General features: G+C 43.8%; 1 protein-coding gene across 2 annotated transcripts in view; it reads right to left on the bottom strand.

The window, feature by feature from the left end:
- FSD2 (fibronectin type III and SPRY domain containing 2) overlaps positions 1-18043 on the bottom strand; it is a 29359-nt gene extending 11316 nt beyond the window's left edge. Inside the window, exons 1-8 of one of the 2 annotated variants that reach the window (XM_049905713.1) lie at positions 17399-18043; positions 17160-17255; positions 14363-14593; positions 12801-12823; positions 11543-11664; positions 4408-4563; positions 1511-1645; positions 209-359 (exon numbers count right to left, since the gene is read on the bottom strand). In XM_049905713.1, the coding sequence (XP_049761670.1) occupies positions 209-359; positions 1511-1645; positions 4408-4563; positions 11543-11664; positions 12801-12823; positions 14363-14593; positions 17160-17255; positions 17399-18043 (1559 nt within the window). The remainder of the gene's footprint in view (positions 1-208; positions 360-1510; positions 1646-4407; positions 4564-11542; positions 11665-12800; positions 12824-14362; positions 14594-17159; positions 17256-17398) is intronic. The other variant, XM_049905714.1, reaches the window with a different exon arrangement.
- Between the last annotated feature and the right edge of the window lie 840 nt (positions 18044-18883).

Raw genomic sequence — 18883 nt, 5'->3', positions numbered from 1 at the left:
AAACTTTTATTCATTCACTCATTTTCACTCACCTTCAAGAATAGCGCTCCAGCTACTTCTCATGAAAACTAAGCAACCTAAAATTAGTTTGGCTAGGGCTGTATCACAAATTCTGACCTTCCCTTTAGATGCCATACCTTTCCTAAGCCCTGTTACTGTGTCAGGTGCTGAGGCCTCTGACGTCCAGCAAATGGCCCTTGTGACTCACTCAGTGACTCCTGAGGCTTCTGATGTTTCTGCTTGGGTCAGCTCCACTGTGTACGAGTCCACAGGATTCAGGTTCCCAGATTCCCAGCAAATCAGTGCAGCCTCTTCGCAGCTCCTTATCTCCTTGATTTTTATGATGGGAGGAGAAGGTGCTAAATGGGGGAGAAAGGGAGAGATGAGCAGCCACCTGTGCGTTTCCAGCCACTTGTTCAGAGCCAAGGACAAACATCTGCTTCTGGACAAAAAAGATTCAGTGCAATAAAAAAGCAAACCAGGGACTGCCTTTCAGATATTCCTGGAGTGGAGATTGTTTGCTGTTGTGTGTCATCGAGTTGATTCTGACTCATAGCAACCCTATAATAGGACAGAGTAGAACCGCCCCATAGGATTTCCTAGGCTGTAATTTTAATCTTTATGGAAGCAGACTGCCACATCTTCCGTGAAGTGGCTGGTGGGTTCGAACTGCTGACCTTTTGGTTAGCAGCTGAGCGCTTAACCATTGCACCACCACGGGTCCTTGGAGACCGGTTGCAAGGTTCAAATGAAAGTGTGACTGAAAGCAGCATCTTTGATATTTTAAGACCAACCATGAGAAAATATCTCTGCCATGTCAGGTGTTATGGATTGAATTGTGTTCTCCTAAAATTCGTGTTGGAATCCTAACCTCTGGACCTATGGATGTAATTCTGTTCGGAAATAGGGTTTTTGTTACATTAATGAGGCCATATCGGTCTAGAAGAAACCTGTTGTTATCGACTTGATTCCGACTGGTAACGACCCCATAGGACAGAGTAGAACTGCCCCATAGTGTCTCCAAGGAGCAGCTGGTGGATTCAAACTGCTGGCTTTTTGGTTAACAGCCGAATGCTTAACCACTGCACAACCAGGGCTCCTACCAGTCTATGGTGGGTTCTAAATCTAATCACTTCTGAGTTATAAAAAGAACAGATTAGACACAGAAGCCCACGTATACAAGGGGGAAGCAGATGCCACGTGAGGATCACCAAGGAACCAGGGAACTCTGGAGCTACTGACAAGGAGGAAATTACTACAGCTGAGACCCTGATTGGGCTTTCAGCCTTCAGAACTATGAGAAAATGAGTTTCTGTTCTTTAAAGCCACCCCCCTTGTAGTATTTCTGTTACAGCAGCACTAAGAAACAAAGACAACAGGCATGCAGATTTGTTTTATTAAATTAAAAAAAAGAAACACACTACTATTCCTCCCCTTCCAAATGAATTTAAGACCCCTGCCATGTCTAGAAGCATGCAACTCCTTTGTCCCCGTGATGAAGGCCCATTACCTGTCATGTACATGGCACACTCGCTGGCAGGGCTGGTGCCAGCCCTGTTCTGAGCTGTGACCCAGAATTCATACTGGGTATTTGGCACAAGGTTTGTCACTGAGCAATATGTTTCTTTGACAGTCACTGTAAATGCTGGAAAAAAAAAAAAAAGACAAGAATTCAATCCTAAAAATAGGCGGAATGGCTCCAAATTCATTACGCTGAATCCACTTACAAAAATGGCCACACATTCCTTCCATTCCTGGGTGCACACCCCTCCGCATGTGACTTTTCTACTCCTTACATTAACAGGTGCAGGCTTGCTTGTTGTCCCTTGAGACCAGGCTTAGTCATGTGACTTGCTTTGGCCAATGGGATGATAGTAAGTGTGATGCAAACAGAGGCTGGGAAAATGTAGCACATACAGCCTTGACCTCTTGCTGCTGGGAACACTTCCACTACCATGTGAACATGGCTGTCTGGATGGTACAAATGGTTAAACACTCAGCTTCTGATCAAAAGATTAGATGTTGGAGCCCATCTAGAGGCTCGTTGGAAGAAACGCCTGGTAATCTGCCTCTGAAAAACCAGCCACTGAAAACTTTATGGAGCACAGTTCTACTCTGACACACGTGGGGTCACTATTAGTTGGACTTGATGGCAACTATTTTTGTTGTTGTTTTACCCTGTGAACAGGGCCAAGCCAGCCTCCTGGAGGATGAGAGACCACATGGAGGGAACCCTCAGTCATCCACATCACCCCAGCCATCCCAGCTGAGGCCCCAGATAGGTAAGTAGGGCCATCCTAGGGCATCCAGCCCCAACCAAGGTGGCCCAGACCAGAAAAACTATCCAGCCAACCCAAAGAAGTGTGAGAAATAAATATTAGCCATTTCAAGCCACTAAGTTGTGTGTCTGGGAATGTTGTTATGCAGACTGTTGTTCTTGTGCAGCAAAAGCCAGCTGATACAAGCCCAAACCACCCAGACTCTTAAAAGGCAGTGATAACGCATCAATCCATCCTCTGGTATCAGTTCCTTATAACATTTAAAAGATCTTCATAAATTGTCACGACATAACCCCAACACAATGGCTTCTGTGTGTCTGCAGAGGTGCCAGCAGGGTTGATTCGTGGCAAAAGCTATGATGAATCATATCTGATTCTTGGTCCCCAACCTCCTTTTTTTTTTTTTTTTTTTTTAATTTATTGTGCTTTAAGTGAAAGTTTACAAATCAAGTCAGTCTCTCATACAAAAACTTATACACACCTTGCTATGTACTCCTAGCTGCTCTCCCCCTAACGAGACAGCACAATCCTCCTCTCTACCCTCTATTCCCCGCGTCTATTCAATCAGCTTCTGTCCCCCTCTGCCTTCTCTTCTCGCCTCCAGACAGGAGTCGCCCAAATAGTCTCATGTGTCTCCTTGAACCAAGAAGCTCACTCCTCACCAGTATCATTATCTATCTTACAGTCCAGTCCAACCCGTCTGGAGAGTTGGCTTTGGGAGTGGTTCCAATCTTGGGTTAACAAAGGGTCCAGGGACTGTGACCTCCAGGATCTCCCTAGTCTCAGTCAGACCATTAAGCCTGGTCTTTTTATGAGAATTTGAGATCTGCATCTCACTGTTCTCCTGCTCCATCAGGGATTCTCTTTTGTGTTCCCTGTCAGAGCAGTGATCGGTGTTAGCCAGGCACTAGCTAACTCTTCTGGTCTCAGGCTGATGGAGTCTCTGGTTTATGTGGCCCTTTCTGTCTAGGGCTCATCTTTACCATATGTCTTTGGTGTTCTTCATTCTCCTTTGCTCCAGGTGGTCCAACCTCCTTTTCCAAAGCTCTCCCTCTGCCCCTGTGCTTTCTTTATTCCTTATTCTGATCACTTCCACCCTTCCTCATCATGCCTTAAACTCACCCTGACTTTTCTCAAGGATTCCCTATACTTACTGGTCCCTGGGAAGAAACTCTGCCCTCACCTCCCAGTATTCAGAATCCTCTGCCTGCAAGGCCTGGTTCGATGAGCAGCGCTCTGGGCAGGGAGCCTGAAGGCAGCATTTTTGTCCTGGTGCTGCCATAACTCACTGTGTTCCCGTGGACAGCTCATTTCTCTCTGGCCTCAGTTTCTTCATCCATAAAATGGAGATCTATAAGTCCCTTTCCAGCCTGACTCCATACACACAGCACAGGTCCTGCTAGGCTGGTCCTGATCCCCTGGTCCCTTCAGATGCTCAGCTGGGGCCCTTGTGTTTCTCAACAGGAGAATGGTTTCTTGATTATTGGGGTTGGGGAGGGTTACCCCAACACTAGCCCCACGCCAACCAGCCCCATTCCCTGGGAAGATGATGGTCCAGGGGCTGTCTGGAATGGTGGCCAGAGACCATTCCCATGAACTGTTGTGATCTGGGAATGTGGATCTGGTCATCAGCACATCTTCCAGGCAGCAGAGGCCCCTCATCCTTCATGGGGGTCTGCAGACCAGCCCTCTACTTTCTCCTGTAACACGGGATTGCTCTGAGAAGATCATGCTGGAGCTGCTGAAACTCATAGCCAGGGACTGCTCGAGCCCTGCCAGCAAGGGGCATCCCCAGTCCTTCCTGTACACTGCGTGGCGAGATACCCATCCCAAGCACAACTCTGACCTGCTGGCCTGTAGATACATTCCAAAGCCCTTAGCCTGGCCTCATGCCCACCTGGCCCCCCCCCCCACCCCCCAGTCAAGCCACAACTCCCAGCCCTTTCTGCCACTGCTATTTACCTGGCTGCATCCCACCCTTGGGCCAAACAGAACTCCTTGTGATTCCCAGATCACAACAGCTCCATGGAGCTGGGTTTGCAGATCCAGCCCACCTTCATTTTCCCAACTGCCAGGAAGGTAGGGCCCAGGTGTCTGTGAGCGGGACTGCGTTCTGGCAGAGCCTCACCTGCCTGGTCCTCCTGGGGCGAGCCATCTCGCACTGGCCGGCAGGACAGCTGGTAGCTCTCCACAGTGTCATCAGAGTATAAGCTCCAGCACACTCGGACTGAGGAGCCTGTGGCTGAGTTTGGGGCCTGTGGGTTTATCACTGGTGCAGAAGGAGCTAGAAAAGGAAAAGGAGGGGAAAAACTAGAAACAAATGAGAAGCCTTAAGTAGAAGTATGGGATGGGAGCAGGCCCTTCCACAGGACCACTTGCCACTTCCCATTTGTGGCCTTTGGGCATGGAAGAGGTAGCCTGCCCAGAGTGGACAGGGAAGGGAAGGCAAAACCTCCAACCATGAGCCTGCAAGGAATGACCAGTAATCCATTCCTGCTCTGACAAATCCACGAACCCTCAGGGAAGAGTGGGCAGTGACAGTGGTAGTCTGTCAGTCCTGCCCCAGGTCGCGGCTTTTCTGGCCCTTCTATGCCAACTGAACAGACAGTATGATGAGGACTACAGCACTACTGCCCCCAGTACTGGTGTGGCCAAAGGGCAAGAAGCCTTCAACAAGGACACCCTGCTTCTACTGGCAGAGCTGCCCAGCAACCATCTTCCACGTTACAATGAGAGAACGTCGGGATTGGCCAATTGTGCTTTTCAGAACCAACTTCTTCAGAGTCTATCAAGTTTATTTTTTTCTTCTCTGTAGATTAATACCTTGGCCTTCCCCACCCCCACACAGACACACACACAATCAAGAAGAAAATCAAGGAGTGTTTTTCCTCCACAATTCTCTTCTCATGGAAACACCTCCCTCCATCCCAGGCTTTTAAGAATATCTTTAGTATCAAAGCTTGAATTCAATCAGTTCAAGTAAGAGCACAGCTTAAACTTAAAGGAATTCCCTTTGCTGTGTTCAGTCCTTTCCTTTCTGGTCAGGAGCCGTGTGATGGTTAATGTTGTTAACATGGCTAGGCTATAATTCCCAGTGGTTTGGCAGACACTATGTAATCACTTTACATTTTGTGATCATCGGATGTGAGCTGCCAATCAGTTCAAGGGGGTGTTTCCTTGGGGGTGTGGCCTGCCCGCAGTATACAAATGAATGTTCTGGCAAAACTCGCTGTCTTTCTTGACTCCATACTCTTCTCATTGCCTGACCTCTGGTTCTTGGGACATAAGTCTGCAGAAGTCTCTGGCCTGCTGCCTGACCTACAGATTTTGGGTTCATCAACTCCTGCAAACACCTGAGCCAGCAGAGGTCATCAACTTGTCACTGACCCACAAATTTGGAACTTGCCAGCCCCCACAACTGTGTGAGCCATTTCCTTCGAGTAAATTTCTCTATGTATTTACATATGCTTCACTGTTTTTGCTCCTCTAGAGAACCCATGGAGCCCTGGTGGGGCAGTGGTTAAGAGCTCAGCTGCTAACCAAAAGGTCAGCAGTTCAAACCTACCAGCTGTTCCTTGGAAACCCTATGGGGCAGTTCTGCTCTGTCCTATAGGGTCAGTATGAGTTGGAATTGACTTGACGGCAACAGATTAGAGAACCCAGACTAAGACAGGCTAGAAGGCCATGACATGACAAAGGAAGACAGGGAATTGATATCCCCACAAGACAAATTTTAGATGCATGGAAGATGCCCTTCTATACAGTCTTGTCGCCAAAAGATGAGTGCAAGGGGAGGGATGGCTCTGGGAGTTGTTAGACCCCTCAGGAGGCAACTGATGCAAGCAGGAGGGAGGGGGTCCACAAGGGGTCTGGACACAAGGAGGTGAAGAATAACTGTCAGTGTCTCTCAAGGACTGATGTGATTGATAGTGCTTTTCCTTCCAAATGATTATTGTTACCTGCTGCCAAGTAGGCCCCCACTCATGGCAGCCCCGTGCACAATAGGATCAAACCATTGTGATCCATAGGGTTTTCACTGGCTAATTTTCAGAAGTAGATTTCTGGGCCTCTCTTCCTCGTCTGTGTTAGTCTGAAATCTCTGAAACCTGTTCAACATCATAGCAAAATGCAAGCCTCCACTTACAGACAGGTGGTGGCTATGAAAGAGGTCTCCAAATGAACAGACCTGATTATTTTGGCAGAATTATCTTTGTTGTTGTTGTTAGGTGCCATCTAGTTGGTTCCAACTCATAGTGACCCTATTTATAACAGAACGAAATACTGCCTGGTCCTGCACCATCCTGACAATCGTTATGCTTGAGCCCATTTGCAGCCACCGTGTCAATCCATCTTTTTGAAGGTCCTCCTCTTTTTCACTGACCCTCTACCTTACAAAGCATGATGCCCTTTTCCAGGGACTGCTCTGTCCTGATAATATGTCCAAAGTACATGAGACAAAGTCTTGCCACCCTCACTTCCAAGGAGCATTCTGGCTGTACTTCTTCCAAGAAATACTTGTTCATTCTTTTGGCAGTCCATGCTGTATTCAGTATTCTTCACCAACACCATAATTCAAAGGCAACAGTTCTTCTTTTGGTCTGCCTTATTCAATGTCCAGCTTTCACATGCATATGAAACAATTGAAAATACCATGGCTTGGGTCAGGCATACCTTAGTCTTCAAGGTGACACCTCTGCTTTTCAACACTTCAAAGACGTCTTTTGCAGCAGATCTGCCCAATGCAATATGTGCTTTGATTTCTTGACTTCCCTGGGTGCTGATTATGGATCCAAGTAAAATGAAATCCTTTACAACATCAGGCTTTTCTCCATTTATCGTGATGTTGCTTATTGGTCCAGTTGTGAGGATTTTTGTTTTCTTTATATTGACGTATAATGCATACTGAAGGCTGTGGTCTTTGATCTTCATCAGTAAGTGCTTCAAGTCCTCTTCACTTTCAGCAAGCAAGGTTGTGTCATCTGCATATCGCAGGTTGTTAACGAGTCTTCCTCCATTCCAGATGTCCTGTTCTTCACAGAGTCCAACTTCTTGGATTATTTGCTCAGCATACAGATTGAGTAAGTATGGTGAAAGGATACAACTTGGACACACATCTCTCCGGATTTTAAACCACAGAGTATCCCCTTGTTCTGTTCAAATGACTGCCTCTTGGTCTATGTATCAGTTCTGCAAGAGCACAAAAAAGTGTTCTGTAATTTCCCTTCTTCGCAATGTTATCCATAATTTGTTATCATTCACACAGCTGAATGCCTTTGCATAGTCAATAATACACAGGTAAACATTTTTCTGGTATTCTCTGCTTTCAGCCAAGATCCATCTGACATCAGCAATGATATCCCTCATTCCACATCCTCTTCTGAGTTTGGCTTGACTTTCTGACAGTTCCCTGTCTATGTACTACTGCAACTGTTAATTATCTTCAGCAAAATTTTACTTAGGAGTGATATTAATGATATTATTCAATAATTTCTGCATTCTGTTCAATAACTTTTCTTTGGAATGGGTACAAATATGGATCTCTTCCAGTCATTTGTCCAGGTAGCTGTCTTCCAAATTTCTTAGCATAGGCGAGTGAGCACCTCCAGTGCTACATCTGTCTGTTGAAACATCTCAATTGGTATTCTGTCAATTCCTTGAGCCTTGTTTCTCACCATTGCCTTCAGTGCAGCTTGAACTTCTTCCTTCAATACCATTCGTTCTTGATCATATGCTACCTCCTGAAATGGTTGAATATTGACCAATTTCTTTTTGGTACAGTGATTGTATATTCCTTCCATCTTCTTTTGATGCTTCCTGTATTGTTCAATGTTTTGCCCATAGAATTCTTCGAAATTGCAACTCCAGGCTTGAATTTTCTCTTCAGTTCTTTCAGCTTGGGAAATGCTGAGTGTGTTCTTCACGTTTGGTTTTCTAACTCCAGGTCTTTGCATATTTCATGATAATACTTTACTTTGTCTTCTCAAGCTGCCCTTGGAAATCTTCTGTTCAGCTCTTTTACTTCGTCATTGCTTCTGTTCGCTTTAGCTACTTTACATTCAAGAGCAAGTTTCAGAGTCTCTTCTGACATCTGTTTTGGTCTTTTCTTTCTTTCCTGTCTTTTTACTGACCTTTTGCTTTCTTCATGTATGATGTCCTTGATGTCATTCCACAACTCATCTGGTCTTTGGTAATTAGTGTTCAATGTGTCAAATCTATTCTTGAGATAGTCTCCAAATTCCGATGGGATATACTCACAATCATATTTTGACTCTCATGAATTTGTTCTAATTTTCTTCAGCTTCAACTTGAACTTGCAAATGAGCAATTAATTGTCTGTTCTGCAGTTGGCCGCTGGCCTTTTCTGACTGAAGATATCGAGCTTTTCCATTGTCTGTTTCCACAGACATAGTCAATTTGATTTCTGTGTACCCCATCTGATAGGTCCACATGTATAGTTACTGTTTCTGTTGTGAAAACAAGTATTTGCAATGAATAAGTCATTGATCTTGCAAAATTCTATCATGTGATCTCTGTCATCCTTTCTATCACCAAGGCCATACTTTCCAACTACTGATCCTTCTTTGTTTCCAACTTTATTGTTCCAATCACCAGTAATTATCAATGGATCCTGATTGCATGTTCGATCAATTTCAGACTGCATAAGTTGGTAAAAATCTTCATTATCTTCATCTTTGGCATTAGTGGTTGGTAAGTAAATTTGAATAATAGCCATATTAACTGGTCTTCCTTGTAGGCATGTGGATATTATCCTATCACTGACAGTGTTGTACTTCAGGATAGATCTTGAAACATTCTTTTTAATGATGAATGCCATGCCATTCTTCTTTGATGTGTTATTCCTGGCATAGTAGACCATATGAATCTCTGATTCAAAATGGCCAATACCATTCCATTTCAGCTCCCTAACCCCTAGTATATCAATGTTATACATTCCATCCCATTTTTGATGACTTCCAATTTTCCTAGATTCATACTCGGTACATTACACATTCCAATTATTAATGAATATTTGCAGCTGTTTCTTCTCATTTTGAGTTGTGCCAAATCAGGAGATGAAAGTCCTGAAAGCTTTACCCCATGCACATCATTAAGGCTGGCTCCACTTTGAGGAGGCAGCTCTTCCCCAGTCATATTTGGAGTGCCTTCCAACCTGAGGGGCTTATCTTCAGGCAGTATATCAGACAATGCTCCCTTGCTATTCATAAGGTTTTTACTGGCCAATTTTTTCAGAAGTAGGCTGCCAGGTCCTTCTTAATCTGTCTTAATCTGGAAGCTCTGCTGAAACCTGTCCACCATGGGTGACCCTGTCGGTATTTGAAATACTGGTGGCATAGCTTTCAGCATCATAGCAACACACAAGCCACCACAGTACGACAAACTGACAGACAAGTGGTAGAGAACTATCCTAACAGGGGAAAAGGACCATCCAATGGGCATCATAGCTCAGTAAAATCTTCCTTTGACCCAGTGAGTCTAAGAGTGGCCCCAAAGATTTATTAAGGATGGTTTGTAATGATGAAAAATCTAGAAATGAATGTTTCAACAATAATTTAGGACTAATATAAACAAATTAAGGTACTTCCATGTAATATAATTCTTATATAGTCATTAAGATGATATTAGAGAAGAATTTACCTTTTTGAGAAAATATTCATTATAATTGCTGAAAAAAAAGCACATTATAAAACAGCATGATTCATTAAGCAGATTAAAACCAGCATGATCCCATTTTTATTTTAAAAATATAGGCAAAGGAAAAAATTGAAATGATATACACAACATTGTTTACAATCACATTGTTGGGTGTTGATAAGGAAGGGAAAGTGAATAAAGAAGTCTGAATTCTAGTATTATTGTAAGAAATAAGTAATCACAGTAATATTTTAAACAGTTACCTACTACTGTGTGATGTGTTGTACATATATTTCTTCATTTAAGTCTCACCATGTCCCCATGAGGCATTATAATGTCCATTTTACAGGTGAGGAAACCAAGGCTCAGAGAGGTTAGGTAAATTGTTCAATGTCACAGAGTTAAAAATGGCAGAACTGGGATTCTCACCCAGCTCTATATACTAAACAGCTTCCTAGGTGACCAAAAAGCATGTGATCAGTGTCAACAAGTAAGAAATCATACTCTGTTAAAGGAGATTATTGAAGATTCAAAACAGTTGAACGGGGGACATGTCTGATCTCACCAAACACTCTAAAATGGTAGAGACACAGAGGAATATTTATGAAATAAAATACAACATCTGACTGGAAGTTGTGAGATTGGGTAACCAAAAGGAGGAGGGACAACTCGGAGTGGGGTGGGGGTAGGGGGACTTGACAGTGATTGGTTGGAAACATTGAATGTGGGCTATTTGGATTGATTCCTTTAAATATATGACTAAGGGGGGTTTTACAGCGTGGTCACAAGGTAATTATCTTAAAACATTTTCTGATGGCTGCTGAGGGGGTTCCTGATAAGGGTCTTGTGTCAAGACCCTCCCTCAGGAACATTCTTTCCACATCATTAGTTTAACCACAGAGAAAAAAATTTACCTTTGTTTTATACTTAAGTCTGACTAATGGTTTAAGGGTTACAGGGGAAATAAGTAAAAGCTAAGATGGAATCAAGGCTCAGTCCTGGGCCTATCATTCTGATAGGAGTTAGGTACCTCAACTTTGAAACTCTCACACATCAGCCTGCCTCTCTCCAGGAGGAACATAAATATTACACTTAAGAAAAAAAATTTGGCTGCTTGCTTGGTGTAAATTCAGCAGGAAGGCAGGTGCTTATGAAGCTGAGAGGGCTGCAAATGGAACACATTTTAATGGTACCTGGGGCCAAATACTGAGGCCCTAAAACAGTGAAAGTGGACACTTACCTCTGGGAGATGGCCTCTGTTCTAACCCTTACAAAACATAAAAATAAAACCACACAATTACAGGGAAAAAAGTACCTGTTTCTAAATCTTTATGATTTCTTTAGCCTTTGAAGTTTTTTACTTAGAGCTTACAAAAATCTGAAATTGCTATGAAGTATGTACAGGGGTGGAATCCCTGGGTGGTGCAAACAGATAACACATTTAGCTGCTAACCGAAAGATTGGAGGTTCAAGTCTACCCATAGGCACCTCTGAAAAAATCAGCCATTGAAAACCTTACGGAGCACAGTTCTACTCTGATACACATGGGGTTTGCATGACTTGGAGTCAACTTGAAGGCAATTGGTTTGGTTTGGATGTAAGCTATGCACCTGGGATGATGTTAATGGAATCCATCAGCTGCTCCACGTCTGAGAAGTCCAAGTTCTGGTCTTCAAAGTCAGGCTGGGTAGAAAGTTCCACGTCTGTTTTTGTTTTCAGAAATTTCCCAAGTCTGTTGGTATAAAAAGACAGATTCACAAGAATGGAGGGGCATTCTCCTTAGAGTATGTCTGTAGTGCTGGGTCACTAGGAATAAAGGAAGAGGGCCTCTTTGCTGAACTGTTTTCTTTATTTTAACATGTTGTTGGCTGCCTTCTACCATCTGCTTTGGTGACTGACCTAAAAGGTCATCAGTAGGGGTGGGTGGGGTTGGTTTGTGCCTTTCAGGGGAAGGAGCAGAGACAGGGGTGTGTCTGAGGGGTTCCTGACCATGGAATCCAGATCCACACCCTCTGGAAGATCCTTGAAGTGCCGACCATGGAAAATTCCATGCCCACGCCACCCCAGGCCCCAAGCCATTCAGAGGGCACATGCTAAGGCTCAGACTCTATGGGGCTTCCTTTTCACATGGCCAAGTGCTGTGAAATTGCTGACTGTGGCATAGGGCTCTGGGTCTCCATGGACCTGCTTCCCAGCAGTCAGAGGGTTTGCAAGGGCAAAGGCAGAGTTGAAACCAAGTCTGTCTTTTGCCAAAACTCATCTCTTAACCCTTGTATCTTTGACCTTCTATGTTCATGTTGCTTTACAAACATTGTCTTATTTACTGATTGCAAAACTATCCCTGTTTGTAGATAAGGAGTTGACTTGTCCAATGTCATAGTGGTAGCAAGATTTGAACTCCTGTCTGACTGACTCTAAAAACATGTGTGCTTTCTCTGGCCCCAAGAGTCTGGGCAGTCACAGCCTCTCCAGATTCAGTTCCCTCCGAGGTCAAACAAGTGACTTGCAGAGGCGATCTGACCTTAGGCTTGCTGGCTGGGCCTCACCATACACTCTCTTCCAGCCTTGAGGTTTTGACATTTGAGACTAGAGGCTCCTCATGAACCCACACCATCTAAGAAGCCTCCATTCCAAAGCCAGTACTATTTTATTCTTAAGGTCAGACACAAAAGCTGAAACTGTAATCATATAAATCCATTGAAACCAAATCCATTGCCGTCGAGTCAGTTCCAACTCCTAGTGACCCTATAGGGTTTCCAAGGAGCAGCTGGTGGATTTGAACAGCTGACCTTTATGGCTGGAAATCATGTAGCAAATCTGGATATCTAGAGGTGGAAAATAAAATACATGTCAGAACAAAAGTATTACCTGTCAGCCATAATCACTGCATCCTAAAAGGAACAGAAAAGGAGAACATGTTAAATTGTCTTTGGAAATAAATTTCTTTCTCAAACTAGATAGTAATATAAGGATGTTTTTAAAACTTAGAATTAAAGGAAAAGAAAAAAACCAGCCTGAAGTAATCAGCCATATCTCATCACCTGTGCATTTTCTTCCATATTTTATGTGATTGCACTTGCAGCCACATAGTTTATATCTGCTGCTTTTTCCCGTCAACATTTTGTAAGCTCTTTCCACAGGACAAATGGTCTTCTGGACCATCAACGGGAAAGACTGCATAACAGTGCAATGAGTGGAAACTCCATCATTTACTTAGCTGTTCCTTCATTGTTGGATATTTTGGTTGTTTTCCATTTTTCGCCATTATAAATAATGGTGAGAAGAACATCTTTATGTATATTACTTTTTCCTCATCCTGGATTATGTCGTTGATCTACAGTGGAACCTGGTTCAAAAGGCATGTATGGCTCTAACGGTGCCAAATCTCTTTCCTGCTTTAGTCATGGGTCCTTCCCCCCAGGCACGGCAGGAAGGAGAGGCTGCTGGACTTTGAGGTATGAAGAATGAGGGGCCACACTTGACAGCCACAGAAATATGGAAGTTTCGGGTCCCTCCCCCACGTCCTGACACCACATCTGCCCCCATATTCCTGTGGGACCTCGTGAAGAAAGGGGACTCCCGTTCTGAGACTGAAACTCCCACAGCCAGCTGCGTAAGGGCTTTGTGATTTTGAGAAAATTAATGCATTTTATGCATTTCTGAGTTTATGAAGTAAGACTTAGAGCTTGTACATTTTTAACTAGAGGACAGTAGTCGTTCGGTGGTAGAATTCTCACCTTCTATGTGGGAGTCCGGGGTCTGATTCCCGGCCAAGGCACCTCAAGTGCAGCCACCACCTGCCTGTCAGTGGAGGCTTGTGTGTTGCTATGATGCTGAACAGGATTCAGTGGAGCTTCCAGACTAAGACAAACTGGGAAGAAAGGCCTGGCAATCTATGTCTGAAAATCAGCGAGTGAAAACTCTATGGATCACAATGGTCCAATTCCGTTGTGCATGGGGTTGCCATAATGGGGGCCAACTTGATGGCAGCTAATGACAACAACAACACACTTGTATCTGGGAAATTTGATGTGCCTTTTTAGCCTGGACAACTTTCTCCTCAGAGCTCTAAAGGGCTATCTGAGGTGGCCAGAAAAGTCTCAGGGCGCTGTCTTTGCTCAGCTCTAGGATGAGGGGACAGGTCTGTGGGTAACCAGAACAGAGGGGCAAAGACTCTGCTGTTACCTCAGCAACGGTAGAAGGAATGGGTCAGCAACTTGTGAGCCTTCTCTGCCACTCACGGTGTAGCTATGCTGAGAGAGAGGGTGACAACTTCACCATCATGAACATCCAAAGGAATCAAATGGATGCTGACTGTCAACATCAGTTCTGACACCACCAGGTGGGAAGAGGACAACCTAGCCTACCCCAGCCCTAACTGTCATTCCAGTTCATTATTTCATTTCTTTTCTTTGCATTTCATTACTGACCTTTATGAAATCGACCTTCTCCTCATGACACATCTCCTCTACCGTTTCCATCAGTTCTTTACAGGTTTCAAGATTTTCTCCACAGCTGACCAGCTGACCATACAAGGCTTCCAGCTTCTCTTTCTTTTTCTCCCCCAGAGCTTGTATTTTTTCTTCATATTTTTGAGCAAGTGTTTCTAAGATTTCATTGTAATGTGACTCAAAGTTTTGTTCTTGTCTTCCAAAATTCTCCTGCAAGACAGTTGACCTCAGTCATCATTTCTGTGCATGTGGTGTGTCAGCCACAGTCATTAGAAAGTGCATCTGTCCAGGGCTGTTTTAGCCCCTCAGCCTTATCATCCTCCTTCAGGATGCTGGGGTAGACCCTGAGGGAGCTAGGACACAGGAGTCTTCAGCCTAGTACTCTGGGGTTAATCTTAACATGAAGTCCTGCTTTCTTTCCTGGCAGCATTTGGCAATCCTCTTCCAGGTTAACCACCTCCCATCAACACAACAATGGACCAGGGAGATTATCAGTGAAGAGTCAGCCTGCCATCAGAAATGTTTGTCCTATCTTTTTTCTGAGCCCTTGACATCTCATGTTGCTCACCTCTGTTCCCTGATGCTTGGATCATACAAACACCAGGATCACACAGACCCTCATCAACCAGGGAAGAGATAAAGGCAAAAGGGAATAAGGGTCATTGCCAGGTGGGTCTACCTAATAGATGAGAAAATGCAGGATGGCTGAGGAAGGGTTGTGACAATACTTAATCCTGGAGCACAGTGGGTGAGAAATATTAATTAGAGCATCCTGACTCCCTATTACTCAGCTTGGAAGCCCAGGAAAGCACTGTAGGTTCTGACTGATATCATCCTCATCAAATGACAAGGGCATTTCCAAAGAAGGGAGTTGTATCAATCATTCAAGGAGTATTTACTGAGCACCTGTTATATGCATAAGACCTGATAGAATGGTGGAAAAGAGGGAAAAGCAATAGATGACCTTCCATTGTTGAAAATGAAAGGATGACCTCAGAGTCCTTCCTGATGGTGAAGACACTTTACTCCAATCTGTGATCTGACAGAGCAGAGTGTAAGGAGTTTTGTCCTTGGAGGGGAAAGGGCTGTGCCTTCTCTGTGCCTTCCACAGTGTAATAGCTCTCTCCCTTTTAGTATCAGGGGTAACAAAGATCTAGATTCCTGGAAAAGGGTCCTGGGGCTTAGTTAATCTATGTGAGGTGCTTCTGTTGATACAATCTGAGGCTACATTAATAGAAGTACAGCATCACAGGAAAGGAGTGGAAAGGGGAGTCCTATGGCTCTCAGCCCTGCTCTTTTTCATCTGGAAGGCTAGACTGAGTTCTGGTATCATAGTGGTATGTGACATACTTCCTAAGACATACCCGGGAACTCTGACATGTTTGGTGACAGGCACAGAAACTTATTAATTTTATGAAAAATAAGTAACACTTATCAAAGACAGGATGGGTGTCTTGCAATGCTTTGTCCAAGCTGGTCCATGAAAAAGGGACTCATCTTGTTCTGTGTCACTCCAGGGACTCAAATAATGACCAGTGGGCATAAGTGACAGAGCAGCAGCTTCTGTTTCAGTAGTTAAGTTTTGAAACTTTGTCCCTTGACTCAAGAGCTCACATTCTTCCCCATGTTAGGGTTGCAATGGAGAGGGGCCTTCAAAGGATGGGAATTCTGACCCTAGATTCTTAAATTTCTTACTGATCTCTCAGGGAAGTCTGGAAATTCCTAAATAGGCAAAGACAACATGTAAACTTATCTTTTAAAGTCCATACACAGCTAAAAATATGTTTGTGTTTGAGTGGCATTAACAGGCAGAATTGGGTACATTGGCTATTAAAACAACTGAAAACTGCTTGATGGTCCACACATAACTTCATGTAGTGAATACTGCAAGTATCTCCAACAGCCTAGAATTAACCCTGAGAACAGGGAAACTACATGGAACCCCAATATCTCCAGCTACACAAGCCGGTAGCATCAAATAGCATCCAAGGGGTTCTCTCAGTGATTGAGATATTAGCACAAAAAAAAATGAGATAAAAGAAAGCCATTTGCCTCTTTACTGCCTAAGTTCAAATGAGGGGCTTCTGCTTGATAACGCCATCTTAAAATCATCTTTGTTAGAATAGGGGTCTAAGCCACGTGCAATTGGTGATTTGCGTGTAAGGAGCATGAGGAGAAAGATGCTAATGAAGGTGAAGGATCGTGATTGGAAAATTTCAGCATTATCCATTCAACAAACATATAAAATGCCTATCCTGAAACATACTCTGTAGTAGGACTAGGGATATAAAGACAAAGAAGACCCAGCCTCCAACTTCTGAGAGTTCGTAGTTCAGTAGGGAATATAAACAGGTAATTTGTTCCATGAGGTATATGCCCAAAGTGCTATGGGAGGCCAGAAGAAGGGGTGTGGGTATGGGGCAGTCAGGAAAGGCTCCCCACCGGTGATACCTCATGTTCTAAGAAAATAGATTCTCTAACATATAACAAAGGAGCCCTGCTGGAGCAATGGTTAAGCACTTGACTGCTAACTGAAAGGTTGGCAGTTCAAAACCACTCACTGGCTCCAGGGAAGAAAGAACTGGTGATCTGGTTCTGTAAAGATCACAGCCAAGAAAACCCCATGGGGCAGTTTTACTCAGTCACACGGGGTCACCATGAGTCAAAAATTGACTTGATGGCACCTAACAACAACAACCTATAACAGAAATAGCTGTCGACTCAGCCAATGATGGCAGCAACGTGTGGATGACAAGGTAATTAAGCATACTCTTACCTCCACAGTGATGAAAACCTCCTCCAAATGACTTGCAAAATTTTCCATCTCAATAATCTGCCTTTCCAATTTGAACATGTTTTTGTGAATTTCATCCTATCAAACAGAGGATCACAAGAAGTCTTTAATTCGATGTTTTTTCTCTCTTTTTTATAGAAAGTGTATTAAATTTATCCCCTGATGATATAATTGAGATACAAATGTATTATCAAGAGGAAGAACTAAGGAGGCCTATTTACCTTGGCGTTTTCCAGTGCTTTATCGAGTGGAGTCACCTCATGTCCCTTGTGTTCATCCAAAACCTTCTCACAAGCTCTTATTGGAGTTTTGCAAGTGACACAAAAGATGTCGGGAGCTTCTTCCTCATCCTCCTCCTCTGGGATGACATAGCATTCATACTCCTCACTGGACCGGCCACGTGTGTACCTATAGGCTTCCCTCAAGTCCTGGCACTGGCCTCTCGAGCCCCACCCTCCAAAGCTCAGGTCCTCGGCCTCGGTTGCCTCTCCACCAAATCGCCAGTCTCTCTGCTCCCTCGCTGACTCTCTCCTCTTCATCACGTAAGGAGGGTATTCTGAAACACCCGCCCTGAGTGTGTTTTCACCAACAAACTCATCTCCTAACTCGTGATCATCTTCAAGTCCATATAAATGAGCAAGTTCATCCACCTCCTCTTGAAGATCTCTTTGAGCCCTACCTTTTGCTGCTGCTCTTGGCTCCTTGGTCATTTCAGCTTGAACTACTTCTCTTCTCATTCTAGTGTTTCCTTCTGGGAAGATCTGCAATCTGTCTTCAGAGTCATACAGATCCATGTGATAAAATTGGAAGTCCCTGGGAGCAGTGGACCAATCCAGACCAGGTTTCTCCCCAGGTTCCTCCTCCATTGTAGTTCTGGAAGCCCTGGGCAGCACCTTTGCACAAGAGGGATCTTTCCTAGACAGTTAATAGTGAATATCCTGGGTCCGAGAATACAAAAAGAGAAATAAAAATGAGCTTCTGAGAAGGTCATTGCAGTAGGTGGTCATTACACTAAGTTCTACTCATTCGCAATTTTTAAATGTTATTTGAGCAGCTCAGTTGTGGCTTGGCTTTGAACTCTCTGTAAAGCAAGGTCTGCACTCTACAGGAGGATGGGCTGTACAAGTTTTAAAAAGGCAAAAAACGTTACAAAAGAAAATCACATTTGACTAACAAAAGGCTTCTGTATATAAAAATAACTCAAAAGGCAAAATAATGGGAGGAGTCCCTGGCAATTATTATTAAACAAATTGTACAAATTAATTGTAAAAATTTAAGACCTCAGTAGGTTACTGTGCAAGGACAATTCACAAAAGAATTGCTTTCATGTATAATATTAACTGTAAGGAGCCCTGGTTGCACAATGGTTAAGCACCTGGCTGGTAACTAAAAGGCTGACGGTTTGAACCTACCCAGAGGCTCCATAGGAGAAAGACTTGGTAATCTGCTCCCATACAGATTACAGCCAAGAAAATATATGGTGCAGTTCTACTCTGTACATTGGGTCGATATGAGTCGAAATCAACTCAACAGCACCTAACCACGACATAATGTTAACTGTGCACAAACATTTGGAAAACTTTCATTCTTATAAGTAACAAAGATAAAATGCCATTTTGCCATTCCAGTCAACACATACTTAAAGATAGAAAAATTATACCCAAGGCTGGTTAAGTGAAGTGAACACTCTCATATGTTGCTGGTTG

This window comes from Elephas maximus, chromosome 13 (genome assembly GCF_024166365.1).
Source record: "Elephas maximus indicus isolate mEleMax1 chromosome 13, mEleMax1 primary haplotype, whole genome shotgun sequence".
Taxonomy (NCBI): domain Eukaryota; kingdom Metazoa; phylum Chordata; class Mammalia; order Proboscidea; family Elephantidae; genus Elephas; species Elephas maximus.
Note: the sequence above shows the minus strand (reverse complement) of the source record. Positions and strands in the feature narration are given on the sequence as shown.